The 27,391-nt window shown below is 33.4% G+C and overlaps 5 protein-coding genes and 1 non-coding gene across 10 annotated transcripts; 3 read left to right on the top strand and 3 right to left on the bottom strand.

Moving 5' to 3' along the window:
- Nucleotides 1-697: 697 nt before the first annotated feature.
- Nucleotides 698-27,190, bottom strand: LOC108206489 (F-box/LRR-repeat protein At3g48880-like). Of its 5 annotated transcripts, none has more exons than XM_064088325.1 (5): nucleotides 26,210-27,190; nucleotides 5,269-5,287; nucleotides 2,628-3,110; nucleotides 1,308-1,463; nucleotides 698-1,211 (listed from the first exon to the last, which is right to left on the bottom strand). In XM_064088325.1, exons 1-4 carry the CDS (start codon nucleotides 26,235-26,237, stop codon nucleotides 1,349-1,351), a joined length of 645 nt encoding a protein of 214 aa, XP_063944395.1. In that variant the 5' UTR covers nucleotides 26,238-27,190; the 3' UTR covers nucleotides 698-1,211; nucleotides 1,308-1,348. The 5 variants fall into 5 exon arrangements, with proteins under 5 accessions (XP_063944395.1, XP_063944393.1, XP_017232297.2 ...); XM_064088323.1 differs by having other exon boundaries at nucleotides 1,308-1,471; nucleotides 26,210-26,252; XM_017376808.2 differs by having other exon boundaries at nucleotides 698-1,471; nucleotides 26,210-26,252.
- Nucleotides 6,985-13,094, bottom strand: LOC108209894 (uncharacterized). The gene is made up of 4 exons (XM_017381096.2): nucleotides 13,069-13,094; nucleotides 12,874-12,968; nucleotides 8,620-8,844; nucleotides 6,985-7,764 (listed from the first exon to the last, which is right to left on the bottom strand). Exons 3-4 carry the CDS (start codon nucleotides 8,769-8,771, stop codon nucleotides 7,254-7,256), a joined length of 663 nt encoding a protein of 220 aa, XP_017236585.1. The 5' UTR covers nucleotides 8,772-8,844; nucleotides 12,874-12,968; nucleotides 13,069-13,094; the 3' UTR covers nucleotides 6,985-7,253.
- On the bottom strand, nucleotides 13,901-17,849 carry LOC108206864 (F-box/LRR-repeat protein At3g48880-like). The gene is made up of 3 exons (XM_017377289.2): nucleotides 17,694-17,849; nucleotides 16,339-16,865; nucleotides 13,901-14,679 (listed from the first exon to the last, which is right to left on the bottom strand). The coding sequence occupies exons 2-3, from the start codon at nucleotides 16,779-16,781 to the stop codon at nucleotides 14,160-14,162; spliced, it is 963 nt and encodes a 320-aa protein (XP_017232778.2). The 5' UTR covers nucleotides 16,782-16,865; nucleotides 17,694-17,849; the 3' UTR covers nucleotides 13,901-14,159.
- Nucleotides 19,039-23,111, top strand: LOC108205924 (derlin-2.2). Its single transcript, XM_017376053.2, has 6 exons — nucleotides 19,039-19,341; nucleotides 19,730-19,829; nucleotides 20,299-20,513; nucleotides 20,605-20,688; nucleotides 21,714-21,767; nucleotides 22,668-23,111. The coding sequence occupies exons 1-6, from the start codon at nucleotides 19,243-19,245 to the stop codon at nucleotides 22,842-22,844; spliced, it is 729 nt and encodes a 242-aa protein (XP_017231542.1). The 5' UTR covers nucleotides 19,039-19,242; the 3' UTR covers nucleotides 22,845-23,111.
- Nucleotides 24,512-24,583, top strand: TRNAW-CCA (transfer RNA tryptophan (anticodon CCA)). The gene has a single exon. It is a non-coding gene; the product is annotated as a tRNA-Trp (tRNA).
- Nucleotides 26,236-27,391, top strand: LOC108207815 (probable serine/threonine-protein kinase PBL23). Its single transcript, XM_064086944.1, has 3 exons — nucleotides 26,236-26,476; nucleotides 26,562-26,953; nucleotides 27,080-27,391. Exons 1-3 carry the CDS (start codon nucleotides 26,236-26,238, stop codon nucleotides 27,389-27,391), a joined length of 945 nt encoding a protein of 314 aa, XP_063943014.1.

Below are 27,391 nucleotides of genomic sequence, written 5' to 3'. Positions count from 1 at the left end.
TTTAAAGTTAAGTCAAACGATTACACATAAAAAATAGTTATTAGTTAAGATGTTCAAATTTTACGTTTTTTTTTGCTAAGCCAAATTTCACGTTTAAGTACACACCAAATACACAAGGCGTCATCAATATTGAAGAGTTTTTCCATATGCTCAAATGATCAAATTATAGGAGCTAATAAGATATACGTGAAAATGAAATTACTAGAACAAAATAATGAAAGTTGATTTGGCTTAACAGTATACCTCATATTCCAGCAAAGTAAAATTTTAAGCCAACGAACTTTCCTTGCATGTCCCTCGTTCCTATGTCTCGTAAATCGATATATTCTTCGATTTGAACTTGTTTTATTTTTTAAATTATAAAATCGGGGGTATATTCCTGATCATCACACGATAAAGTGTAAAACATATCCATTCCGAGCTATTACACTTGACACCTCTGGTTTATTTTTTTTAAGTATAATTCTTATATTCATTTAAAAATTTAAAAGGTCATGGTCTTTACCCAAGCATCGGTAGATATCTGAGCGGCAGCCTTAAAAGTTAAAACTATATAAGATCGAGTGAGAGCATAATACAAGATCAAATGTACCAAAATATTATGAGGTGCACAGACATCCTGCTTATGAAATAAAAGATTTATTAAGTGCTAACATCAACAGTAAAGCTAAAAACGAAGTCATCCGCTCCAAACGAAGAAATCCAAAGACAGTAAAGCTAATAACGAAGGCATCCATCCGAACAAAGAAATCCAAAGACAAAATGACAGCATTTTGAGCCTCAATATTTAGAGTTCACTCAAATTTGTCAAAACTATCTGAAAACAAGTTAAAACTTAAAATGACATACATGTCCCTTCCTAAGATTTCCAGGAGCGCATTCCATTCATTATCATCTGTAGTTCGAGAAGTACAGAAGCTTGTGTCCCAAACCCTGCAGCTTGGACAAAAGCAATGTCTAATTTTTGAGCTTCCAGATTAGATCAGTGAGTCCTTTAGAGGTATACAATTCCTCCACTTTATAGCTGCATATGTTAGTCCTCCACTTGATTCTACAACCTATCTGAATATTCCATATTTTGAAGCAGGCTTGCTCACCTCTGTCTTCATTATTTGTATAGAAACAAGAATCAAGATACAGCAACATTGGTTTCTTCAACCTTGACAAAAAGCTATGTAGCGCATACTTGGATATTTTAACATGACGCAGACCTAATCTCTCCAAAGATTTCAGATTCGACACGATCAGTTCTGCTGATTGCCGTTGGAACTTGAAATAAGTAAGATGAATGGATTTAAGATTCTTACAATTAACTCCGATTTCTTCGATAATAACGGGGAGAGGTAGATTATTGAGTGGTCCCCGCACCATCAACATTTCCATGCCACTCCAGCACTGCAGTGCCCTTGAAATTCCTTTGCGCGTAATGTTTTTCACGCAAGGGAGGAGAAGACTTCTGAGGTCTGGACACCTAAAAAGAATTTGTAGGTGAGCATCACAAATAATTTAATTGATGACGAATGAATAGGTACAAGGTACTTCATCTCTAATACAGGATCTTCAATACCTACTTCTATGACTAAAGTAAAAATATGATATAATAATGCCAATCTGAAGACAAGGGTGCGCAAGGCAGACATTTGTTCAAAGCTAGCTACAATTCTATAGCTTCATTGCTTCCTGATAATGACAAACAGATCTCGTACTGATATCACAAGTTTTCATATACTTTCAAGCCAAGAAACGGTTGTACAACTGGTCAATGACCTTAAAGTTGTTAAGAAAAAGTTGTACAACATGAAAGCTTCAAAGCCAGCTAGGGTTTTCCAACAACAGTCTCTATAAGGAAATGATACGAAACAAGAAGCACAAAAGAGGTTACAGATAATTTTTTAGCTGCTCAGGAATCACGAGCACAAGTAAATAATAAAGAGTATTCATTTAGGTATAGAAAATGCTTCTTATAAACAGGGAGTATTCTCTCATGTAAGAGAACCCAATTAACATTATCAAGCACACCAAGCCAGGGTTCATTCTTAAAACTAGAGTCAACTAAGCAATCAAATAGATTGACAAACAAACTAGTAGAAAGATACAGAAGAACTGAAATTGAAACAGTGAATGTGCTCATAGAAGCTCAATTTCTGGAGATTGCAAAAACTCTGTCTCCATATTCAAGCAGAATTTGATTTATGTTCAGCAGCCTGCATCCCTTGTTCAAAAATGCACACATGGCCAGATAGTTATAACTTATAACTATTGTTACTATTCAAGTGGAGCTGCAAAGTAACTTATGCAAATTTTATGAGCCTCATTTGACCTTACCTCAACCAGAGTTGCTTTCTATATTATTTCCTAATTTGCAGACAGGGAGACTACTATATAATTCACTATTAATCTAAAAGTTCCAGATATTTCATCAAATACTGCATGAAATAAAGAACCTAACCACATAATACCTGTAGAGTTAACTGTAATAAATATCACTCTACTATAGATATTACTATCAAAATCATGATCTTATATCAAATATTACTATATATGACAAATTACTCTAATTTTGGAAAAAATCCTCTACAAGTTTTATTATATAAAATAATAACATATCAGAGGGATAAAATTTGCACCTTTGCGCAATATAAACAAGGTGTCTGTCATGAATGGAGAGTGCGGCCCCAGTGTCTAAATCTGTGATCAAAGTTGGCCTGGCTGCAGTACTATTGTGAGCATCATTTTCACTCCCAGAGGCAAATGCATGAAGAAAACCAACAATCACAGTCATTAACCTCTTTGCCCTTACATTCTCATTCCCAGATAGGTGAAAAAGGGAATACAAAGGTGTGGAACATAATCGGGTGAGATCTAAATCAGTACTATTCTCTTGTATACGAAATACTTGCTTCAAGAAGATCTGACCCCAGTATTTGCAGACCAATGGAATCACGAGAATCGCATCTATGGGGTTTAATTTAGAAAAGATTTGACCCAGTGGACCGCTTGGCAAATCTAGCCATCGGTCAACAGCCATTTCTGCCGATCTGGGAACAGCACCCGCATTCGTGGTCTTGAACCTTGCACCACGACGTTTTCTTTTTCTGTGTCTGCGATCTCTGTCCATGATGCAGGACAAGATAGCAAAAGCTAAGATAAACAAACCCTCTGGTGATTGAATCGCAATTCAAATCACTACCCCAAGTTTAAATTCCTAAATTGACAATACTCAGTTCCAATTCAGAGAAAACTAATCAAATAACCTAATGGACCAAAGCCCATAAACAATTGGGCCTATTATTTATTTAACTATTTATGTAATAGTCTACTAATCCCACTTAAAAAAACATGTAGATAAATACATTATTCATCTTTAAATTAAATATATTTTAACTGGTTAATCTTATATATATATATCTTCTTCACTTCTGTTCCTCATCACTCATCAGTCCATCTCAGTCCAACACCTTTCTATTTTGTGGAGCTCAAATTCGGAGCGACACACATTAATACCGTTTTATAAAGGACTTCTTAAATCTATCTATCCAAAAATACATGTTTCAATTACTCCAAACTCATATTGATCGATAAACGACTTTTCAATCTATTATCTTCTCAAATTTTAAGAAAATTTTAGCTAAGATCAAACTTAATAAATTAATAATATCAAAACATTTTGACAGGTAAAGTGACATCTTGTCAAGGCAGCGGAGACAAGGTTTTAATACAACGGGGTAATATATAAAAATTAGCAAGCATATGACTAGAATCAAATTTTGCATAATTAAATTTTTACAACCCCCAAAGTCCGTCAAGCCCACACAAATGACCATCTCTTGCCTGAAAGTGAGAAACCCATGAAAGTCCGGCAAGCCCAAAAAATAAATATCTTTCGTAAACCAAACCTCAATATGCATAGAGGTCTTACTATTTACAGAATCATGTTTGTACATGTCAGTCTAATTGTACAACTAACATTCAAACATAAGAAATTAAATAATTATACAACTAGCAAGTACTACAGTGACTTGAGAAACTTTATTTATGCAAGGTACGTAAACAACTTCTCATCCTCACAACTATCACAACTCGGCTTACTTAGCATTTTCTTTCACTCTTCTCATCTCATTAGCATACTTATCTAGACCAAATATGATTAGGATTGAAAAATAATATGTAAGCAAGGAACGCGTAAATTCTGAACACAGATATGAAAATTATGAGTGTTGGAAGCTGTCCCACATTTGTGGAAGAGGCAAATAGCTAGAATATAATCACCCATATAACTCCACAAGTACGAGGCTTTTGGAAGATGCCCAAAAAATAAAGCCGTGCGGACTAGGCCCAAAACGGACAATATCATACTATGTTGGAGTTAGGGTGGGGTTCCGGTATGGCTTAGAAGGAGCCTGACCACATACCAGGAGGCAGTATTCGACAAGTGTCGATAGGAGTGACAATTTCGAGTAATGGGTCGTGTTCGGATCAGGTGGGTTAAAAATTTCAACCGAACCCGACATGTTCAGTACTCGATCAATCCGAAAACGATCCGAAATTTAATTACAATTAACTTTTGTTATTATATAAAATTGTATTTTATTAAAATTTATTAAAAAATATATAAATAATAATTTAGTGAGATTATATGAAAATAAATTTGTTTAAATGATATATAAATATATGGCAACTGTATGTAATTCTCTAATATAAATTATATATTATACATAACCCAAATAACAACATAAGCTAAATGAACAATATGGACAATAGTGACTAATTAAGAACTAAGAACAATTCGATAAATAAGTGTGACTAAATAACTTTGAACCAAGACAATGATCTCCAACATTAACCATCAACGAGATACTTTCAAAGACAATTTAATATCATGACCGAGGAATAAACTAAAAATACTTATAACCCTTTCCGACTGATCCCTCACATGTAACTCCTGCTTTGTTCACCCTATTCCACATTCACAATCCAATTTAGAAATTAAACCAACTACATGCACTCTTCTTATATAATTTGTACCCAACAAAATACTGATGCCACAAGGGCATAAATAATCATACCTTCGCCTCTTTTTTTCCTTCTGTTATCTCCTATTTCATCGCTCAATTTTAAGATATAAGCAACATCTAACTTTTAGTAAAATTATCAAACAACTCGTATGCATACTCTAATATAAATCTTAACTTAATATATCCAGCTCATATTTGATCCAAGAATGATATATTAGCACAAAATAAAATGTATTAGACATAAGAATCATACCTTCGCCTCTTCTTTTTATTTTTTCTCTGCAATCTCCGTTTTCATCGCTCATATTCTCGATTTATTCTGCGCTGTATATACTCCTCTGCTCTTTCATAAGTTCATAAAAAGAACATAGAGTTTCATCTTTCATCTTCATCAGCCGAATAACTTTGCTTTTTTGTTCTTCATATTTACGGGGGTGTATTCGATTAGGATTTTAATGCATTGTTTTTAATCAATAGATTTTAATGGATTGTATGGGATTTTGATTTTGTGCGGATTCTTGACGAAATATCGCAGAGTTGATAGGATTTAGGTACAATGCTTCAAAATCCCATTGAATTTGGTAGGATTTCAAAAAACTTAAAATACACCGAAGAATGCCACAAAATCCATCATTTTATGAAATGAAAAGAAATCCATCAGCATTTGAATACCATCAGATTTTAATGGATTTCAAACAATCCCAATCGAATACCCTCGGATTTTAAAGCATAATTTAAAATCCCAATTGAATACCACCAGATTTTGTAGCATAATTTAAAATCCCAATTGAATACCTCAAGATTTTAATGGATTTCAAACAATCCCAATCGAATACCCTCGGATTTCATGAATGCAAAAAAATGCTTTAAAATCCCAATCCAATACACCCCTCTTAGAATAAGATGTTTAGGGTTATATAGAGATTCATAGTTAGTCGCACATAATATTATTACCACACTATCTTAATGTTTGTCAAGAATAGTTAATATTTTATTTTGCAAGAAGATTATAAAAACAATAATTCTGACTGTGTGAAGGAAATTCTTAAGAATATATATAATCCAATATCAATTATATAAAAAATTGTTTTATGTTAATATGAAATAAGAGCATCTCCGGCAGAGTCTTAACATGTTCCCTAAATATATAATAAAATATTCATCTTTTAAGGGATTACTACATTTTATTGAATGGGAACTCCAACAACATTCCCTATTTCTATTCCCTATTATTATTATAATATTATATTCAACTTGTAAGTAGGAGAGAGAAAGGAGAGAAAGAGGGGGAAAGAGGAGTAAAGTGAATATTTTATTCTTGAAAATAGAATGAGGAATGGTTCCACAATCCTTAAAAATGAGGAATGAAGTGGGCATCCTAACTTTTTAAGGGATGACTAGGACTCTGCTGGAGTTGTGTTTTATGTCATATTCCTTATATTAATAGTTTAGGACATCATACAGGGAAGCTGCTGGAGATGCTCTAAGAAATATCAACTAAAGGTTCTGATTGATTTAAAATTATGAGTGTCAATTGATATCTCAAATTAATAAGAAAGGATTTGATTAACAACAGAAATTGTATGACCGCATCTAACAAAATAATGTCATTTTAATGAAATTATTATGATTATATTCACTAATAATAATAATAACTATTTTTAAAAAATTTTATTATAAAATCAGTAATACCTTCCGGACACATAAATTGGTATACCTGTTTTTTCTTTGCAGTATGATTCTTTATTTCGTTTTTGAATGAAAAAGATCAAAATCTTTATACGCATGTGCATTTGAAGGGTCAAAATCTTTATAAAAACATATGTAGATTTGTGTACGGTGTATGGGTGCTTAAATACTGAGACATTTGAGCGTCATCCCTGGAACTATACAAGACCAAATATTATCACCTGCAAGCACATCCTGCCTCTAGAAATGAAAGTTTATAAAGTAATTGCTAATATTAGCATTAGTACTAAAAACGAAGGCATCCATTGCAAATGAAGAAAGAGTCAACAACAAAATGATAGCATTCAGAGGACACTGTGTAGTCCAAATTATAAGAACACAAATTAAAATTTAAAAACATACACTTGTGCCTTCCCAAGATTTTAAGGCCCCAAAATAGAACTAAACCAACATATGTGGTGCATCCTGTTCGACCGGAGTAATTGTCTCAAGTTCAGAGAAGTACAAAAGCTTGTTACTGAAGACCCTAAACTAGAACAAAAACAATGTCTACTTATGGAGCTTCCAGATCACATCAGCGAATCCTTTAGAGGTTTTCGGTTCCAGCATGTCTCTGTATATTTCAAGCCCCCACCTAGTTCTACGGCCTTCTTGAACATTCCATATCATGAAATCGGGTTTCACAGCATCTTCGTCTTTATCATCTATACAAGAAGAAGAATAAAGATGCAGCGTAATTGGTTTCTTCCGCCTTGAGAGAAAGATAAATAGCCCATAATTCGATATTTTAGCACGATACAGAGTTAACATCTTCAAAGATTTCAGATTCTGCACGATCAATTCTGCTGATTGCCACTGTAACTCGAAATTATTAAGTTGAATAGAATGAAGATTCTTACAATTTACTCCGATTTCTTGAATAATTCGGGGAAGATGTAGATTATTGAATGGTCCACACATCATCCGATCCATGCAACTCCAGCACCGCATTGCCCTTGACATTCCTTTACCTGTGATGTTTTTCATGCAAGGGAGTTGGATATCTGTGAGCTCTGGACACCTGGAAATATTTGTAGGTGAGCATTACAAAATTTTGAAGATGAATTAAGAGGTACTTCTTCGCTAATACAGTCTTAAAATACCTACTAAAATAAAAATATGACATAATAACTCAAAAATGAAGACACAAATGACGGATGTGCTAGGCAAAAATGTATTGAAAGCTAGCTACAATATAGCCTCATTGCTTTTGATGATGACAAATAGTTCTCGTACTGATATCAACTTCTGGTTATGTAGTTTTAAGCCAAGCAAAATTTGTACAATAGGTCACTGACCTTAGAGTTGTTAAAAAACAGTTGTACAACACAAAAGCTTTAAAGCCAAATGGGTTTTCCCACAGCAATCTATATACGGAATATGAAACAAGAAGCAGATAAGAGGTTACAAATGATTTTCTCGCTGCTCAGGAATCATTAGCACAAGTAGATAATAAAGAGTATTCATTTAGGTACAGACAATACTTCGTATAAGCATAGAGTATCCTCTAATCGAAAAGAACACAATTCACACACACATCAAGCACACTAAGATTAATAAACAGTGAAGTATGAAGATACAGAGGATCTAATTTTATGAGCCTCATTTGACCTTACCTCATTTGACTTTTCTCATGTAAAACTTTAAGATATTTCATTAAATAATACATGAAAATGCACAATTTAACCACAAATTACCGCTAGAGTTAACCATAATTAATTTTACCCTAATGTAGATATTACTATCACAATCTTGATCGTCCCCAATTCAATTTTGCATCAAATATGACTGTTTATGATAATTCTCTATTTTGGGAAAACCTTGCAGAATTTTTACTATGTAAAACAATAAAATAGCTTAGGGATAAAATCCATACCTTTCTGCGATATAAACGAGATGTCTATCGTGAAAGGGAAGTGCGGCACAGATGTTAATATCTGTGATCGAAGCAGGCCTGGCTGCACTATTATGAGAATCATTTTCACTCCCAAAGGTAAATGCATGAAGAAGACCAACAATCAAAGTCATCAATCTTTTTGCCCTCACATTCTCATCCCCCGATTGACAGAAATATGAATAAAAAGGTTCCTTCACCAATGGGCTGAAATCCAAACATTTACCATCCTCTTGTAAAAAAAATAGCTCCTTCAAGAAGATTTGACCCCAGTATTTGCAGACCAATGGAATAACAAGTATCACATCTATGGGGTTTAATTTAGAAAAAATTTGACCGAGTGGACCGCTAGGCAAATCTAGCCATCGGTCGACAACCATTTCTGCCGAATTGCGAACACAACCATCATTCATGGTCATGTACTTTGCACCACCACGTATTCTTTTCTTTTTCGGCAATCTCCGTCCATCTCCCATCTACTCTGTGGAGCTTGAATTCGGCGGTGACATAAGGCAACCAATCTAGGTTTTTAATATAATGGGGGCAAAATGGGAAAAGACAAAATTTATCAAGCATCTGACCTAAATCAAATTTGCATAATTAAATATATTGTAACCCGGCCCAAGGTCCGTCAAAGCCCAATCAAATGAATGTCTCTCGTACCTAAATATGATAAACCCGTCCCATGAGGAACTTTCTATAACCCGACCCAAGGTTCGTCAATCCCAAACACAATAATATCTTTTATAAACTAAAACTCAATATGCAAAGAGGTCTTACTAAATACAAAATGATGTATGTACTAAGAAAATTATACAACAATGAAAACATAAGAATTTAGACAATTATACAACTAGCAAGTACTACGATGACTAAATAAGCTTAATCTATGTACTGTACAAGGTCAACACCTTTTTCATCCTCACTACTATCAAACCTCTGCTTGCATAACCTCTTCTTTCACTTTTTTAATCTCTTTCATGTACTTATCTTGGCATAAAATGGTTAGAATTGAAATAATATAAAAGAGCAAGGAACACATATATTCAAAACTTGATATGAAAATTATGAGATAACAAAATAAAAAAACCTAGACGGGATTCTACAAGATGAGTCACATATTGCATATTAGCTAGTGACTCAAACTAGCTAACATGAATCCAACAAAAATAATGAACATTTTGCTAATGCATAATCATAGTTAATCAAGAACCAACGATGGTCAAAAAACAAATAACATCAGTTAAAGAACAATGTCAACTGATCAAGAACAAAAGAACAATATCTGAACAATATTGATCAATGGCGAATGACGAACAATATTAGCTTGATCCTTCACATGTGACTATTGCTTTGTGCGATCCTATTCCACATTCATAATCAAATTTAGAAATTAAAGCAACCACATGCATTCTTCTTTCATGATTTGTGCCCAACAAAAAACCGATGCCAGAATGGCAAAACTATGTTATTTTTACTATATAACGAAACACTCTTTACTTAATAATTCATATATAATTAGCTCAAATTGTATAATTTACAAACATTGTTTATATGTGTGCTCTTTTCTCTAAAATTTTATGAACCAAATTACGGACTTTTAATCAGCTGCACATTCTCTCTCATTTTAAGCCCAAAACAAGTAACTCAAACATGTGGAAAATTTCAATAATCCAGGAAATTCGTTAATGGCCTGTTTGGAAGCATGGATTTCATTTGAAATTCTGGATTTCATCAAATAACTTGTTTGGGAATTTGGATTTGAATTTCATTTCAAATCCAGACATTCAAATACCAATATAAATCTGAGAATTTAAAATGACATCTAAAATCCTGTCATTTGAAATAATATGCAGGTTTCCAAGCGGCCTATAATGGAATTCATATATAATTAGCTCAAATAGTATAATTTACAATCATTGTTTATATGTGTACTCGTTTCTCTAAAATTTTATGAACCAAATTACGGACTTTTAATCAGCTGCACATTCTCTCTCATTTTAAGCCCAAAACAAGTAACTCAAACATGTGGAACATTTCAATAATCCAGGAAATTCGTTAATGGAAACTGATATCATTTTAAGTATTTGGTCAACTTTCAGACTTCATTAGGCACCAGAACTTGACATACGCTTAAAACAGTAGTTATGCTTAAACTAGCTTTAATTTTTTTGACAAGAAGTAATTTTTTTTCTAAAAATTCATATTAAAATTTTATTATACACACTCTTGCACTTCAATTTCAGAATTCTCGAACATATCATCAATATATACATCAACATAAACCTTTTAGTAACATTATCAAACAAATGGAACATATGCTCTTGTTTAAATATTAAATTAAAATTTTCAGTTTATAAGATATCCTAAATGATGAATAAGCACAATTTATAGGTATTAGAACTAAGAATTATACCTCGACACGTTCTTTTTATTCTTTGGCTATTTTTTCCTCTTCATCTCTCCTTTGCTCTATTTTTTTCTCTACCGTCTATGGTTTACAAGAAGATTGCAGAGGGAAACGCTTTTTTAGTTGAATTTAAATTTAAAATACCTATGATAGTTGAGTGCCTAACACGTGTTTACTGTTTAGCTATATTATATTCTTTGGATACAAGTTCGTGTGTTTAGGTTTAAAAGTTTTTACCAGTAGTTAAAATATTATTTAAATATATATTTTGATTGAAATTATTAAAACTTTAATAATTAATAACAAATATAAGAAAAATTATAATTCTGATTATGTGAACAGAAATATTAAATATGTATATTAGAAAACAATTCAGTTGTATGAAAGCTAATAGAGCAGTACTTTCTCCGTTTCTATTTACTTCTCTCGTTTAATATGTTCGGATTGTTCATAACATGAGACAAATTACTAATGTACGTCTAATCTATAAAACTAAAAATAGTCGTGAGTGACCTTGTTGGATTCGTATTCATGAATACTTTAATATAGCGAAGATTTTATATTTGATACTAATACAAAATTAAAGATATAAACAATCATAAATGTGTGTTGGCAAACGTGATAGAGGCAAATGGGAAAAGTATTAAGAGACAGAGGGAGTATTCTTTATTTATGTTGACAATATACATACCTTTAAAAATCTTTATAAATTTAAAATTCACGCAATATTATTAACTACATTAACATTTTATAATCATATTAAATTATTATCATTATCTTCAAATTCGACACCCTATTAAAAATAAAATGTACGGTTAATTAGACCCATTACACTTGACCATTTTATTTGTCACAAAAACAAAAACTTATATACAAATGAATAGTAGAGTTCTAAACCTATCTAGCCCATGTATGTTGCGTTGGACTAATCAATGTTTAAAATTATTGTATTATGGTGACATCAAGTGATGTTAAAATTTTAAATTAATATTCTTGTTATTTTATTAATTTCTCACATTTTATATGATGTTTTATATGTCCTTGTGTCAATCATTGCAAAAATTACAAGTATAATGTTTAACAGCACAAAACCATCGAGGCAAATGTGTGCATTACACTCAAAACAAATTCATCAACATCATCGCCCTAAAATTTTCATTCTCAATTCATGAAAATTGCTCCAAACAAGTTCAGGACATAAAGGGCTGAAAACCTTGTTTTGAATTGTTGGCTTCGTGCTGTTATTAGGAGTTGTGGGAAGAACAAATAACTAGAATATAAGCAGTCAAGTAACTCCACTAGTATGAGATATTTCTCCGACTCAACCATTAATGCTATGTAATTAACAAAAAGCATACACCATGGTACACTGTCCGGTCGCACTTTAAGCTTAATCATACTCTCTCTACTGGTTTTTTTTTTGGGGGGGGGGGGGGGGCTTGATACCCTTATTAACATCATAGTCACTACAACTCTGTGTATTGCCTTTTTTTTTTTGGAACAAGAGGCACCACCTAACTAGTTTAGTTTAGTTTAACAATCCGTCAAAATGAAGCAGATATAGCTGCTACATAAACAGTCTAAACTTCAAAGGGGCAAATTTTTCCCCGTATATTAAAACTTGATTCTCAATAACAAATCGAGAATCCAAAGTATACACATCTATTACCACAATATATACAATCCCTACATTACATGACATACAACCCAAGTTTTTATTACTAAGATACAGTGATAATTACTTGAGGGCTTAAGGCTATAATTTTGCAACCAGGTCAATAAAAAGAACATATATATAGTGAGTCGGAAGTCTGGGTGTAGATTACCTTTGTAACACAGAAGACCCACCATTCTTCAAGAACAAACAAACCTTGTCGAAGTTGTGGCACTTCTTTATAGCGCCATAATAGCAGTTCAATTGCTGTATGCATAATTTGTGATTATAAACATGTGATTTTCTATTAATAATTTAAAAAGATATATTAATATCTGTCAACAAGATGTTCACAATAATTTTGTACCTTTTTTTTGACAGCTGGATTATGAGATCATCTCCGCGCAGGTCTGGGTGTTGCGGTGGGGAAGTGGCGGAGTCTCTCTCTTTAAAACTGCACCGGAGCGGAATGAAAAACTTGGGCCGCCGGGTCGGTCGCTAGAGCAGCTTTTGTATTTTCTTTGGTTTCTTATTATTTTATGTAATCAAATATAAATCGACTTCCTCCTCTAATTTTATTTTCTAGAAATACATTATTTATTTTTAAAAAAAATATAGATATTGATATTTTTTATTTCTCATTATTTATATAAATTTAATTATTAGTTTTTTATATCATTTTATTTTAATTCTAGATATTATTTTTTATTTTTCAATAAAATTAGAATTTTTTTTAAAAAAATGTGAAAAATAAAAATAAAAAATATACTTTCACACTTCAGAACAATTGTAAAAATATTTGTAAGAAGTTAGTGATTTTTTTACATTACAGAAATATTTATTTTTGTGATTTATATTTATATTTAAGTTATTAAAAATTAATAATAACAATAATAGCAGATATTATGTTATTTGTATGTCATATTATATTTATCATCTAAAATAGAGAAAATATATTTTAGATCAAATTGAATTAATATAGTGGATTTTGGAGAATTTGGATTTTATTTGAAATTCTGAATTTGATTAAAAGATATATTTGAGCAAAAAAAAAGAGTTATATTTGAAATATGATATTCAAATACTAGTATAAACTGAGAATTTGAGAGTTTGAAATGACACCACAAATTATGTCATTTAAAATTTAGAATATATATTCCCAAACACAATCAAATATTAAATAATAAAATTATATCAGATAATAATGAATACCTTTAATCATTGGTTGAGAAAGGAGAGTTTTCCTTGAGGGAGTACGAGAAGACAAAAGCAATCAATTTTTGGGTGCTTCCGCAGTCCAGAAGCCAAAATGAAAAGGATTTAGGTGTAAAACTCGTTTAGAAAACCATGTAATCGACCTGACAAAAAATAACTATGTAATGGATTTCTGGAATGCAAAACAATAAAAACTTTCTCAAATGATACTCCTGTGACCATGTACATCCTCAAATATCTGCTTTACCACTTCCAAAGTAGATCAACCAGCTCTTCAGCAGTGTGCAATTTGCCAATGTCATCAGGATATTTATCTGTCCTCCACCTGGTTTTACGACGTTCTTGAATCCTCATTATGTTTATTTCGCTCACAAGTTCCCTGCCTTCACTGGTAAAAAAGATACAACCAAGAAACTTCACTTTGTCAAGTTCATTGTATCTTGAAAAAAAAATTTGCAGCCCCTGTTTGTGAATATAAGCACCAGAAAGGCATAACAACTTCAAAGACTTCAAACTCCGGACGAGAATATCTGCTGATTTGGAATTCAAGTCAAAGCCATTTAACTGAAGGCAATGGAGATTTTTACAACTTTTTCGAATTTCCTTGATAGTCCCAAAGAGCTGCAAGTCATACTGTAGTCGGCGACAAAATAGAGCAAGAGTCATCTCTTCCATGCCAGTCCAGAATCGCATTGCCCTTGTTATCCCTTTGCCTGTAACGTCTCGGGCGCAGGGGAGGATGATGGATTTGAGCTGTGGACACCTACAAATATTTGTGGGTGAGCATTACAAACTTTACTTTTTTAAGGAAAAAATTAGGAGGTACCTGTTTTATAATACTTTTCGTAAAAACACATAAATAGTCCTTACATTTAAACACGGGTAAAAGCTGCAAAGTAGGTTGCAAACCCTTGACTTGTAAAGTAACGATTGCCTAAACTTACAGAAACATTTATTCTACTTACAAGTACCTGACTGGGATACATTCCACTGTCAGTTAAAACAATGTACACCATGGTTGGGTGAGATTTTGAGCAGACAGTAGATATGGAAGGGAAAAATTATAAAAATAATGGACCACAAAAGAATTTGATTTCTGATATGCTAATCTCTGGCCTTGATTAAAAATTTATCAACAGTTAAGCTAAGAATTGAATCCCCTTATTAGATAGAGTTCCAAAAGGGGGGCTCTCGCATTTCTGCAGGCACAAACATGAAACTTTGAAAGCTGCAAGAAGTTTCCAACAATGGACTCAAAAAAGAAAACAAAGCAGAGCAGAAGTGGTTTCAAATGGGAAATTTGCTAGCAACAAAAAAATACTGATAGGACTTAAATGGATAATATAGAGAAAATGATATCATCAAACACACAAAGTAAAAGAACAAGTGGATTGGTGAATTTGCTGAAACTCCAAACAACATGTTATAAACTATATTGTTTAGACGCCGAATTGTGGAACTCATATTACTTTTTCCCAACACTCAGTGAGAACCCAACTTATTTTCAGTATATGGTATCTCTTGTTTAAAAATAAACACTTGGCCACAAATTCATAACTATCGACATGTTACTGCAAGTATAAGCAGAAGCAAAATTATCATAACAAAGAAAAGAACAGAAGTGTATTCAAGCTAAAAGAAAAGCAAATCATATATTCTGGAAATCAGACCTAAAATCCAGATAAAGGGCTTCATGGTATTGTCCACAATAACTCACTCTATCCCACTCTGAGGTCTTCATTACAATATATATACCTCAACAACATGACCAACTTTTCGCATTACCAACTAATTTGCTAAGGACTACAACCCAATACTAATATAAAATTTCAATAAATTTTACTGCATATTATTATTATGTGATCACTCTAGAATTGTCAAAAACCACATTTTTCATCATGTAATAAAATAACACATCAAAGTGGTAGTAGTTATACCTTTCTGCGATATAAAGTATAAACTAGGCGTTTGTCATATAAGGGAAGACCAGCAGTTTCCCGTTATTATTAAATCTATTTAATTTCTAAGGACCAACTAAGACATGTTTTGGTCTTTGCACGCTTATAATTTTATTAATGCAAGTCTTTTACTAAATTAAACACACCCAAAGTATCCCTCGCATTAAAGGCGGTCTCAAGAGGTAAGTTGTACACAAAGCTTACCTTTACACCAAGATAAAAATCACTATTAACTATTACACCAAGTAAGATGTTCCAAACCAAGGTAGTTTTCAAAAGAAAAATAATAATACAAGTAAAAGAGAGTTAACTTGTAAGATTTAGATAGTAGTATCGGTATCATAGTCCTGATTTGGCCCTCAAAACAATTTTTGATACCAAATGATTCATATCATTACTTTATAATTGATAAAACTCCACAATCTTTATTATGTAATATAATAACACGAGGATATGAATTATACCTTTCCGCGACATAAACAAAGTGTCTTTCGTGTAGGGGAAGATCATGAGGAAAAATAATTTTTATTATCGGAGTAACCCCAACATCATTACCCACCGCATCACTTTGATTATCACAGGCAAATGCATGCATAACACCCACAAGCAATTTCATCAATCTCATTGCTCTTGTATTCTTGTCCTCTGATTGGTAAAAGAACTCATAAAAAGGTTTCTCCCTAAGTGGCATGAAATTCAAACAATTATCTTTTTGTTTACAAATTATGGGCTCCAAGAAGATCCGACCCCAGTATTTGCAAACTAATGGAAGAGTCATTAACGCATCTGTAGGGTTACAAAGCTTGAAAACTTCAGTAAGAGGATCCTTTGGCAAATCTACCCATTGAAAGACACTAACGCTCTTGTGCTTTTCAGAACTCTTTCTCATTTTGCAAGTCATAGCCATCTCCACTCTAATTTGTCAAGCTTAAGCTTGTGATACTTGGAGGGCTTAGCAACAGTGACCCTAACCTCTTGGCCTGTTTCAGAACTTTTTCACCACATTTAATTCAAAATATATTGTTAGTATGGAATGATTACGAAGTTCTGTTCAAAGATATGAAGTAAAAGTATATAATAATTACTTGCTTTTTCACCAAAAAAGAAAGAACGAGAAGCACATATAAACAAAGATAACATCACAATTAATCTCGAATCATTTTAATTCATAGATCATTGCATCAAAACACTATGATTATATTAAATAACTTGATTTCTAATAATCATAATGAAGTCAATTTTATTGATTTAGTTAAATCAATACTAATCCATAGCATCCATGATTGAAAAATCTACATAAGCCGTAAAATTTATTGATGATAATCACTTACTAAGACATTCAGCTTAACACAATAAATGTGAATTTCTACTAAACATGTCTAGTATCAATCTTAAAACCTCATTCTTTCGCTCAAACACTATAACATATAATTCAGTCCTTAATTCATAAGAAATATCAATCTAACATATATCTACTTTGATAACTCTGAAATTGAAGAGATGACCAGATGATATACGCAGTAACACTAACCCTATTACGGCTAGATGTCCATTTAAATTAAAAAAATAAAAATCAGAATCAGAAATATCGTCAGTAAATAATGAATACCACCAAATTTATATAGACTTCTCGAACTTGTAATTAAATCCATAAATATACCGTGCATCATACCCACTCCCACTCAAAATTGTAAACCCTAGCATGCACACCTATTATTTCGTAATCAAGATCAGTTTATATACATATATGATATTGTGTTTAGCTAAGACCACAGACTCTATAATCTTGCACATATATACGAAGTTGAACATGATGTACCTTTGTTTAAATTGAAGGAATTGAACGAGTCTGCACTTAGGAATTGCAGATCATATTTAAGCAGTAACCTAGACAACAAAATTTCTATATGAGTACGGGGTTCCAAATCAATAATCGAAAATCTTTATGTTTCATGCGTGACAAGACGGATAAGGCCGGAACAGTAATCCGGTACTGGGGCCTTATTTACAGGGTATTTTTTTTAAGGTAAAATTTACGCGTATTCTTGATTTATTAGTAATATTTATTTATATTATAATTGCTTGTTAATTATTTAAAAATTATTTAATAAAAAATTGTTTAAGATATTCACTAATATGTTTATCAATTAATGGCTCTTAAAATTTTATTTATTAAACATATATTACTGAAAGATAAATATATTCTAAAAACTAAATAATAAAATTCGTGTTTTTTGACTAAACAGTTGTGAATGACTTGACAATTTCTCGACTAATCCGGTATTTTTTCACTTCTGGTTCTGACGAACGAATAATCATGGAGTCTCCTCTTTCCGGACAACACATACAAAGAGACTTACGGTCAAAAAATGAGTGAATTTTTAAGAGATAAGTATTATAAATTAATTATATATCACACATTATAAGCAAATAATATATGAATAAATAAGGAGAAGCGTGTTCAGGTTAGAGATGTCCAAATGGAAAAAATTGAAAAATCTGATTCGAAAAAAACCTGATCCGATAGCTTAAAATAGGGCTAGTATTTTAAAAAAATGAAATTTTTAAGGAATTTTGAAAAATTCAGATTTTTTTATAAGGAAACCAGGCCTAGTATTTTTGAAAAAGCACGGCCTTGCGATTTAAAAAAAACCCAGCCCGGTCTATTTTAAAAAAATCTGGATTTTTTTTGCCTGATTTAAATTTAGTCCGAACATATATTTGGTGCATCTCTAGTTCAGGTGACGCTTTCAAGATAATTCTATTATATTTTCAAATTTTATAAAAAATAAAATAAAATATGAATTTCAGTATCCGAAGAAACTTGGTTTTTCAAGACTCTGGGCAAATTTTTGAAAAATATCTATATCATAAATATAAACTATTTGATAATTTTATTCTATTTTCTTAATTTTTTGAAAATTTTGAAATATAAATTTCAATATTAGAAGAGAATTTCAAAATTCCAAAGTATCGAAAGAACAAAATTCCAAAATCACCTTTTTCAGTATTGGAAGAAAGTTTTAAAACTAATTTTTTCGTTTTCAAAATTATTGAATGACATTTTCAGATTATAATAGTGTTTTCTGAAAATTTTAAATTATATTCGGAACCACCGAATTAAAATCTGATATAATATTTGGTTTTCTGTGTGCATTATGTTTAGAAAGCCATGACATGATGACCATAAATTAATAATTTAATATTTTCCTGTATTAAATATTTAAAGAATAATTCTGCAACTATCGATTTAAGGTTGGTGGTGTTGGAGGATCTGTGTGTGGAATCTGGGCAGGTGTTAATCTGGATTTTGAGCCGAGGGGTCGAATTGAATTGATTGGATTTTGAAGAGAAAGAAAAGCGCGGAGATGGCTGAAGCTGTAGAAGAATGGTACAAACAGATGCCGATCATCACTCGTTCCTATCTCACTGCTGCCGTTGTTACAACCATTGGTTGTTCTCTTGAAGTATTCTCATCTCTCTCTCTCTCTCTCTCCCCCCTCCCTCCCTCCCTCCCTCTCTCTCCCCCCCCTCTCCCCCCCCCCTCTCTCTCTCTGTGTGTGTGGGGGGGGGGGGGGGGAATTTGTGTATCTGTTTGTGTTTGATCATCTAGGTTCTGTAGTTTAGTTGAATTGGGTGTTGTTGTATTGGTAATTTGGATATGGGTTTTGATTGATCTGGCCTTTAAGTGAACGTATTAGCTGTTTGATCATTTAGGTCCTGTGGTTAACTTGAATTGGGTATTATTCTATTAGTATTCCACACTTAAATTTTTCTTGATTTGGTCTTCAATAAAATTTTGCTATTGCAGTTATCTCTGGCTCTATATGCCTGATAAGTTTCTGTTTGCTGCAGATCATTTCTCCGTACAATCTGTACTTGAACCCGAGACTTGTTGTAAAACACTATCAGTTCTGGCGCCTGGTTACTAATTTCTTGTACTTCCGCAAGATGGGTATTATGTCAACTTCATTATCTTATTATTCTCTTTTTGTACTTGCTGATTTACCGTCTCTGTGGGATAATCTTGTTTATAAACTCTGTAGCTTACAGTTTACTTTTGAATGGCTACGGAACACACACACACATATATATTCAAAATAGTAGTAGAAAACAGGACCTCTAGATTTGTCGGGATCTTGGTAATCTTCTACGTATGCAGACGTCACTTCTATATATAGACATAATTAAACACATTTAGGAGTATGACTTTCATTTGCTCTATAGATACCTTACCTTATATTTGAACCGATCAGCATGTCACTGTTTTTGTATATAATACATGTTGTCTGATGGTTACGTATTATCTTGAAGGGGGCATTTCCGCAAATAGATATATCTTGTCAAGTTCTGGTTTTTGCAGAAAACTTTGTTTTATTATTACCCTCTGACTATATATAACCTGTTTATTTTAATATGATCAGACTTGGACTTCCTGTTCCACATGTTCTTTCTTGCTCGATACTGCAAACTTCTTGAAGAGAACTCTTTCAGGGGAAGGACTGCAGATTTTTTTTACATGCTCTTATTTGGTGCCACTGTCTTGACCGGAATTGTCCTTATTGGGGGAATGATACCTTATGTGTCAGAGTCTTTTGCAAAGATCATATTTCTTAGCAATTCATTGACATTCATGATGGTTAGTTAGCCTGTGTTGTTTACATATGATTTACATCCTAGTCATATCAGTTCCTTATGCAGAAAATTTTTCATGGTTACTTTTTATACAGGTTTATGTATGGAGCAAACAAAATCCGTTTATCCACATGAGTTTCTTGGGTCTCTTTACTTTCACAGCAGCTTACCTCCCATGGGTCAGTGTTCTTCTTTCTATTTATCTATGGTCTTAATCAACCCAGTACTTAAGGGTTGTAATTTGCAGTATTTTGTTCCAAACCATTATGGCTTTTGCTATATTTTTCCCAATGAAATGGTCTTTGCGTTTTTAAATCTTCCAAAGCCATCAATTCTTTCATTCCAAAATAGATGATACATTGTTTTTGCATTTTCTTTCCAAAGTATTGAGGCTCAGTCAAACTGCTCATCAATTGGCATCTATCTATCGATGGGAAAAGGGTACCTATTATGTTGCATGAATTACTGAACAGACATTTTGATTTCAAAAAAAACTACTGAGCAACTATTTCAGGTCCAGGTCAATAAACATTGTGATTTGGCCGATTGGGTTTTCTAATATATGTAGACTTTATAGAAGAAGTAAATTTTCACTCTATTTGCACGGCTTAGAGTATAGACACATAAACATCAGAAGTTAAACAAAAAGCTTCACTGAATCCCAGCTGAGAGTAAGTGGGCACTGGGAAGGGATCTTGATGGTTTGAGTGTAAGCATAAATAGACTGTATACGTCCCGTGCATATTGCAGTTTTTGGATTAACTGGCAGGCATTTGGGGTTGTCATTAATTTATTCACGAAACTGTTTTCTATGTGATTTTAATGCTCCATAACAAAATTGGTTCATTGGCTATTAAGTTTGCTCTCAGAATTCTGCTGGCTGTTTTTGTTCATTGTAAGTTTGATAAAGAACAAACTCCCTGTTTCCAGTTGGAAATACTTATCGAGATGGTCCATAATAATACTGGTGCTACTGTGCTAGCTCTTAATTTTATGCTTAACTATTTCTGGTGCCAAATATAACTATTCAGCTTTACTTGTGGTTTGTTTTCCTGACTATGCCTTGAAAAGCCATTACATATTTTATATTTTGAATGTAAAAATAGCAATATGTAAAGTTTATAAGCTTAAAACTGCAACATATGTTGGTTCCTTAATAGTTATAGTATAGAATGTGTGATCGTACATCTGCTATATGCTGCAGGTTCTTCTGGGATTCTCTGTCCTTGTTGGTGCCAGTGCCTGGGTTGACTTACTGGTAAGTGATCAAGTTTATCAGATACTTTATATCTGATGCATATTTGTAGTATGCGTTCCACTGTTTTAGGCTTTTATCAGTTGAACCTGTGATATTCTAAAATTTGAAGAATGAAGATGTGTGAGTCCTCTTGTAGCAATCTAACAGAACACAACGGGAAACTGGGGATTGTCATTGACTAGATAATTTTTTTTAATTTTTTTATTTTAGTGTAGAAAACAGGAAAGACGATCCATGCGTCTCATCTACCTAAAAAGTTTAAATCACAAGTTAAGGCATTGAGCTGAAGGCTTCTTGCTTATTGAGATGATATATACCCTTTCCAACCCCAATTATTTATCACAAGTTCATAGTTAGCTGCTTTAGTGCTATGCGTAATGTTTGAGTTTTCATCTTACATTCCAAACCTTTTACACTTCTCCCAGCCAATAGCAACAACAATGTTAATAGTTCAAATGTTTAAATGGAGATCTTTTATGTATATATCCTCGCTCCAGTATTCCAAGTAGTGTTGTTGGCAGTCTACTTGTGGCAAGCATTCTGTACCATTCTTCCTGAAAAGATTTACATAGGCATATGATGAATCATATCAGTAGATAGCAATAGATCATGCACCAATTTTATATAACTTGGTATCACTGCTGAAGATAATTTCATCTTTCACAATTTACCCTTCCAGTCTTTGGTGCAAAAAAAGATTAGATTATGATCTTTCTAGGTATCATCTCAGTTTTGTGAACAAGCTGGACTTCCTCATATTAGGCAAATCAGTAGTAGCCTAGATTTGATGGGTCTCATGTTTTATGTGGATGCTTTATTTGTCTATCAAATATCCAGATACAAAGTCTACTTACAATTTTTCTAAAGTACTTCATTCACCCATATCCATCTGGGATACAGGGCATGATAGCTGGCCATGCTTACTACTTTCTTGAAGACGTGTATCCAAAGATGACCGGTCGTCGGCCCCTCAAAACTCCCTTCTTCATCAGATCACTTTTTGCAGATGATCCAGTAGTAGTTGCAAGGCCTGCTAATGTGAGATTTGCTGCCCCACCAGTAGAGGAAGCTCATTAAAGGTGATTAGGTTGTGTATACTCTTAAAGAATCTGTTGTTGAGTGAAAAATCACAGTACACAGATAGTTCTAAGCGGGTTTGATGCAGAACTTCGCCCTGTGAATTCTAATGTTAAGTTAGCAGCCAATGAGATTTGTGATGCTTTCTGTAACTAAAATGTGGAGGGATTTTTTTTTTTTTTTTTTTTTGGGTTGGTATATAGAAATATGACTGTATATCGAACTTCTAGGTTGAATAAATTTTGGTTCCGTTCTTTTCCCCGTAAAGTGTGTTTGATCAGGAAATAAGATGCCATATAGCAGTGGAAAATTCTCAAATATTTGTCATTATTTTAACTTTTTTTTAAGAGGGAATCCCATTATTAGAACTTTGTGTGTGAGTGACATATTAAAACGCTTGCCTAAGACGCTACAGCATAAAACCAAAACAAAATGAGTACCTACAGCTAGGCCTGTAAACGGATCGGATTTGGATCGGATCTTGCTAAATCCATATCCTAATCCATTTAAATTTATCGGATTCGGATCGGATCGGATCAGGAGTCGGATATTTTACAAGTCAATCCATATCCGGTCCACTCGGATCATGGATAATCGGATCGGAGCCCCGCTCCACTAAAAATTATGAAATATATTTTTTCACCGTGAACAATGTTTTAACTTCCATACATAAAAAAGAGATATTTTCTAGCTATATTAATTCATAAACTTTAGCGTAATAGGTAAAAAAAACTAATAAAGCAGTATTTAATAAAAACTTTGTTGGTTGTTCCGATAAAAACTTCAACACAGAATTTATCAAGTAAATAGAAAAATAATAAATAAGTTGCTTAATATTTGGAGGAAGCAAATTATAATTTGCACCTCTATTAATAAGGATTAAAATCGATAAATATGTCTTAAATACGGAACCAGGTGATTGAGGAGATTTTAAGTGGAAGAGTTAGCTCATGTGTTTATACTCACTCTACATAAAAAAAGAGTGATTATTAAATTAACCGGATAACAAGAGTGAGAGCCATGTCAAGAATTAGGAGCGGCTCATCGATTATAAGAAAATATGATTTAGAGTTTTGTCTTGTATCTTTAGAAATTTTTATTTGTATGTAATATATTAATAATAATATATTATATTATAATACAATATAATATATAATATATAATATAGTTAAGCATGAATCGGATCGGATCGTTAACAGATCGGATTTGACCATATCCATATCCATTCTTTATCGGACCGGATTATTATCGGATCGGATTATTAGCAGATCGGATTTTTTTAATAAGGATCCATATCCATTTATTTAACCACGGATCGGATCGGGTCGGATCGGATATCCGATCCATTTACAGGCCTACCTACAGCTTTCCATTTGTTTTTTTTTTTCAAGTAATATTCCAATTTTCATTTTTTTGTCGACGTCTGAAGAGCAGGGATCTAGAAAATGTCCTGCTGATTCAAGAAACTAAAACTTAAATGTGTTTGCCAGAAACACCTTGACAGGAAGAATAATTACAAAATTTGAATACAAGCCAATGCTTAAATTCTTATGAAACGGGACCACCGGGTTTAAAGAGATGATAAAGAGAAGGGGATCCTACATTCCATAACACTCCCTCACAAAAAATCTAAGTCTTGTATTATATTGACTACAAATTTAGCATCCGGATCCGTGGCGCAATGGTAGCGCGTCTGACTCCAGATCAGAAGGTTGCGTGTTCGATTCACGTCGGGTTCAATCCCCAAAATTTGGATAATTTTTACCACCGTGTTTTTTGCCGAGTGTGTGCTTTTAGGCTCCTACTGTGTCCGATAGTTTGTTCGTTTGTTTTCCAGGGATAAGTTTTTTGAACTGCTTGCCATGCTTAATTCTTTCACTTTTTTGTCGAAATAAAATCTTAGCATTAGTATTAATCTGATAATAAATTTACTCAGATAAAGCATGTATCCACTCCATATCTAGGATATTACAACTAAAACATATAAGGGAGTACGATATTAATACAAGAACGTATAAGGGAGTAGTCATAAAATGAGTATCCTAAATTTTGTCAAAAATCATGGGTCCTGTGTTGATGCACCCGCTGCACATGTCCAAAACCGACCCCGCATATCGTGCTCTGCTCGGTTGTACATGATTGCAACAGGAAAAGAGTATTCATCCTGATATCGCTGATTAGATCGATGTTTGAATTAATCTGTAGACAGAAATGTTATATATGCAGAGAACTTGAATATTTCTCATTAGGAATCTCTTCACACACTAAGCTTTGTTTTGGATATAGAATAACAGAATGGTTCTCTAAAGAAATTTCTTGGTGATGAAATGATAATCAGAGGTTGAACCGGTCAAATGCATTGCACTGTGTGCTTGCCACTAACCATCACATACTAATCAACTTAATCACATATATGATTGAAATCCTGGTGAATAAAACAATACAGGTTGATGGGTAGAGAGTACCTCGAACTTCTCTTTTGTTGCCTTCGAGGTCCCGGGCTCAATTCTATTCTATATATTTAACAGATACTAAAAGGTGATAAAATACATGGAGTACTAATATTAAACCAAACCAATATTAAACCAGTTGACACAAATGAGCGCCCCACGACTAAACCGAAATTTCAGCTTCTCTCAAACTCCCATCTCAATACAACAAAACATAAGAATTTAAGACATACATATATTTTATATGCAGAATTTTCGAAGATCGATACCTCAATCAATAGTTTATGCATGTCACTTTGTGTATATTTATTGTTCAAAATTGCCAGAATATTTGTGTATAAAATGTGCATTTGCAATGAAGGAGTTTCAGGCCTCTGTGATGATTCATCAGCACAGGGAAAGGAGAATTTTTACAGGAGATGAGAATTATAATCTGTTGTCGAATTGTACCTCCTGATTCGCGGAAGAAGATGAGTTCAAGACCGACGAAAAGTTCTATTCTGGACACAGAGCACTCCAAAAATGCAAGAAAAAAGGGCCAGGCTGATGAGTGCACACCGATTGCTAGGAGCAGGTCCATGCTGCCAGGTTAGTTTTCAATCTTTTCGATATAAAAAAAAACTGTGAAAGCCTTGAATATGCAATGACCATTTGAGATGTGATATGATTGCATTTCATAAGACCATAACCGAGGCTTAGATTATTCTTGCATTTTTATCTTTTGCAGCTAGCAGCAAGCAGAGAATGATAGCTGAGGACGTTCTGAAACATGAAAAAGTAAAAATTGTACCTCAGGTATACACATTTCGTGAACTAGCTGCTGCAACAGAGAACTTCCATCCCGAATTGCAATTAGGTGAAGGAGGGTTTGGGAGAGTGTACAAGGGAAAGGATACACGCACAAATGAAGTACTTATTTTCTCTCTTCTTCATCTTTTTCCATGGGAGCTTCAGTTGTATTAGTCTTGACTCGGCTTTTGTTTGTCCTTCAGATTGTTGCAGTAAAGCAACTCGACAGAAATGGATATCAAGGAAACCGGGAGTTCCTGGCAGAGGTTCTGACACTAAGTATTGTTAACCATCCGAACCTTGTCAAACTTTTGGGATATTGTGCTGATGGCCAACAAAGAATCTTAGTCTATGAATACATGCCAAATGGTAGCTTAGAAAATCACCTTTTCGGTAAGCTTCTCAACTTAGATTGTGTTAATTTGAATCGCGTCTCTATTTAGTAACCACTGATCCGTTCCGTAGTATCTTCACTCAGAAACTTGTGCTGAAAGACCCCCTCTTGATTGGTATAAGAGGATGAAAATTGCAAAAGGAGCTGCAGAAGGACTAGAGCATTTGCATGATACCGCCAATCCGCCAATTATATTTCGGGACCTGAAAGCATCAAACATATTATTAGACAACGATTTCAATCCCAAGCTCTCTGATTTCGGGCTTGCTAAACTAGGTCCAACAGGAGAGCAAGACCATGTGTCTACAAGGGTGATGGGCACTTATGGCTATTGTGCTCCAGAGTATGCCATGACAGGACAGTTGACAACTAAATCTGATATGTATAGCTTTGGAGTTGTTTTTCTGGAGATCATATCAGGAAAAAGAGCTATTGATCCCTCTAAACCAAGTGAACAACAAAACCTGGTTGCATGGGTAAGTTAATCGATACAATGATCAAATCGCGGGAGAACTTTGTTCATTTCTGGACACGAAACATACTTCAAATGCTATTTGACATCAAAAACTGGAAAATTCTTGATTCTGATATGGTTTTTGCAGGCAACCCCGCAATTTAAGGATAAAAGAAAGTTCAAATTGATCGCTGATCCATTACTGAAGGACAAATATCCAGTAAAGGGTCTTTATCAAGCTCTAGCTGTGGCATCAATGTGTCTGCAACAAGAAGCTAATACCAGACCCTTGATTTCTGATGTTGTCACTGCCCTCGAGTATTTATCCATGGAAAATTTTGGTGAAACTGACGAGATAATTACTACAGCAGATTATGAACTAGCTTCAGGATTTGAGATTACAGATGATGATAACGATTTTGTAGACTGCCCTACTTCATCACCGGACACAACCCAGTGA

This window comes from Daucus carota, chromosome 2, assembly GCF_001625215.2.
Source record: "Daucus carota subsp. sativus chromosome 2, DH1 v3.0, whole genome shotgun sequence".
Taxonomy (NCBI): domain Eukaryota; kingdom Viridiplantae; phylum Streptophyta; class Magnoliopsida; order Apiales; family Apiaceae; genus Daucus; species Daucus carota.
The sequence above is the reverse complement of the archived record's forward strand: the minus strand, read 5'-3'. Positions and strand labels throughout refer to the sequence as shown.

Coding starts and splice junctions, on each gene's coding strand:
- LOC108206489 (XM_017376808.2), bottom strand. CDS start 26,237: ATGGAAAAAGATGAAGAAGAGAGAAAAT. Junction 1,472..2,627: donor CTTGTTTATATTGCGCAAAG/GTGCAAATTTTA, acceptor AATTCTTTTTAG/GTGTCCAGACCTCAGAAGTC.
- LOC108206864 (XM_017377289.2), bottom strand. CDS start 16,781: ATGGCTATGACTTGCAAAATGAGAAAGAGTTCTGAAAAGCACAAGAGC. Junction 14,680..16,338: donor TTTGTTTATGTCGCGGAAAG/GTATAATTCATA, acceptor AAATATTTGTAG/GTGTCCACAGCTCAAATCCA.
- LOC108207815 (XM_064086944.1), top strand. CDS start 26,236: ATGGGAGCTTCAGTTGTATTAGTCTTGACTCGGCTTTTGTTTGTCCTT. Junction 26,477..26,561: donor CTTAGAAAATCACCTTTTCG/GTAAGCTTCTCA, acceptor ATCTTCACTCAG/AAACTTGTGCTGAAAGACCC. Junction 26,954..27,079: donor AACAAAACCTGGTTGCATGG/GTAAGTTAATCG, acceptor TGGTTTTTGCAG/GCAACCCCGCAATTTAAGGA.
- LOC108205924 (XM_017376053.2), top strand. CDS start 19,243: ATGGCTGAAGCTGTAGAAGAATGGTACAAACAGATGCCGATCATCACT. Junction 20,689..21,713: donor CAGCAGCTTACCTCCCATGG/GTCAGTGTTCTT, acceptor TATATGCTGCAG/GTTCTTCTGGGATTCTCTGT. Junction 21,768..22,667: donor GTGCCTGGGTTGACTTACTG/GTAAGTGATCAA, acceptor TCTGGGATACAG/GGCATGATAGCTGGCCATGC.
- LOC108209894 (XM_017381096.2), bottom strand. CDS start 8,771: ATGACTTTGATTGTTGGTCTTCTTCATGCATTTACCTTTGGGAGTGAA. Junction 7,765..8,619: donor CTCGTTTATATCGCAGAAAG/GTATGGATTTTA, acceptor AAATATTTCCAG/GTGTCCAGAGCTCACAGATA.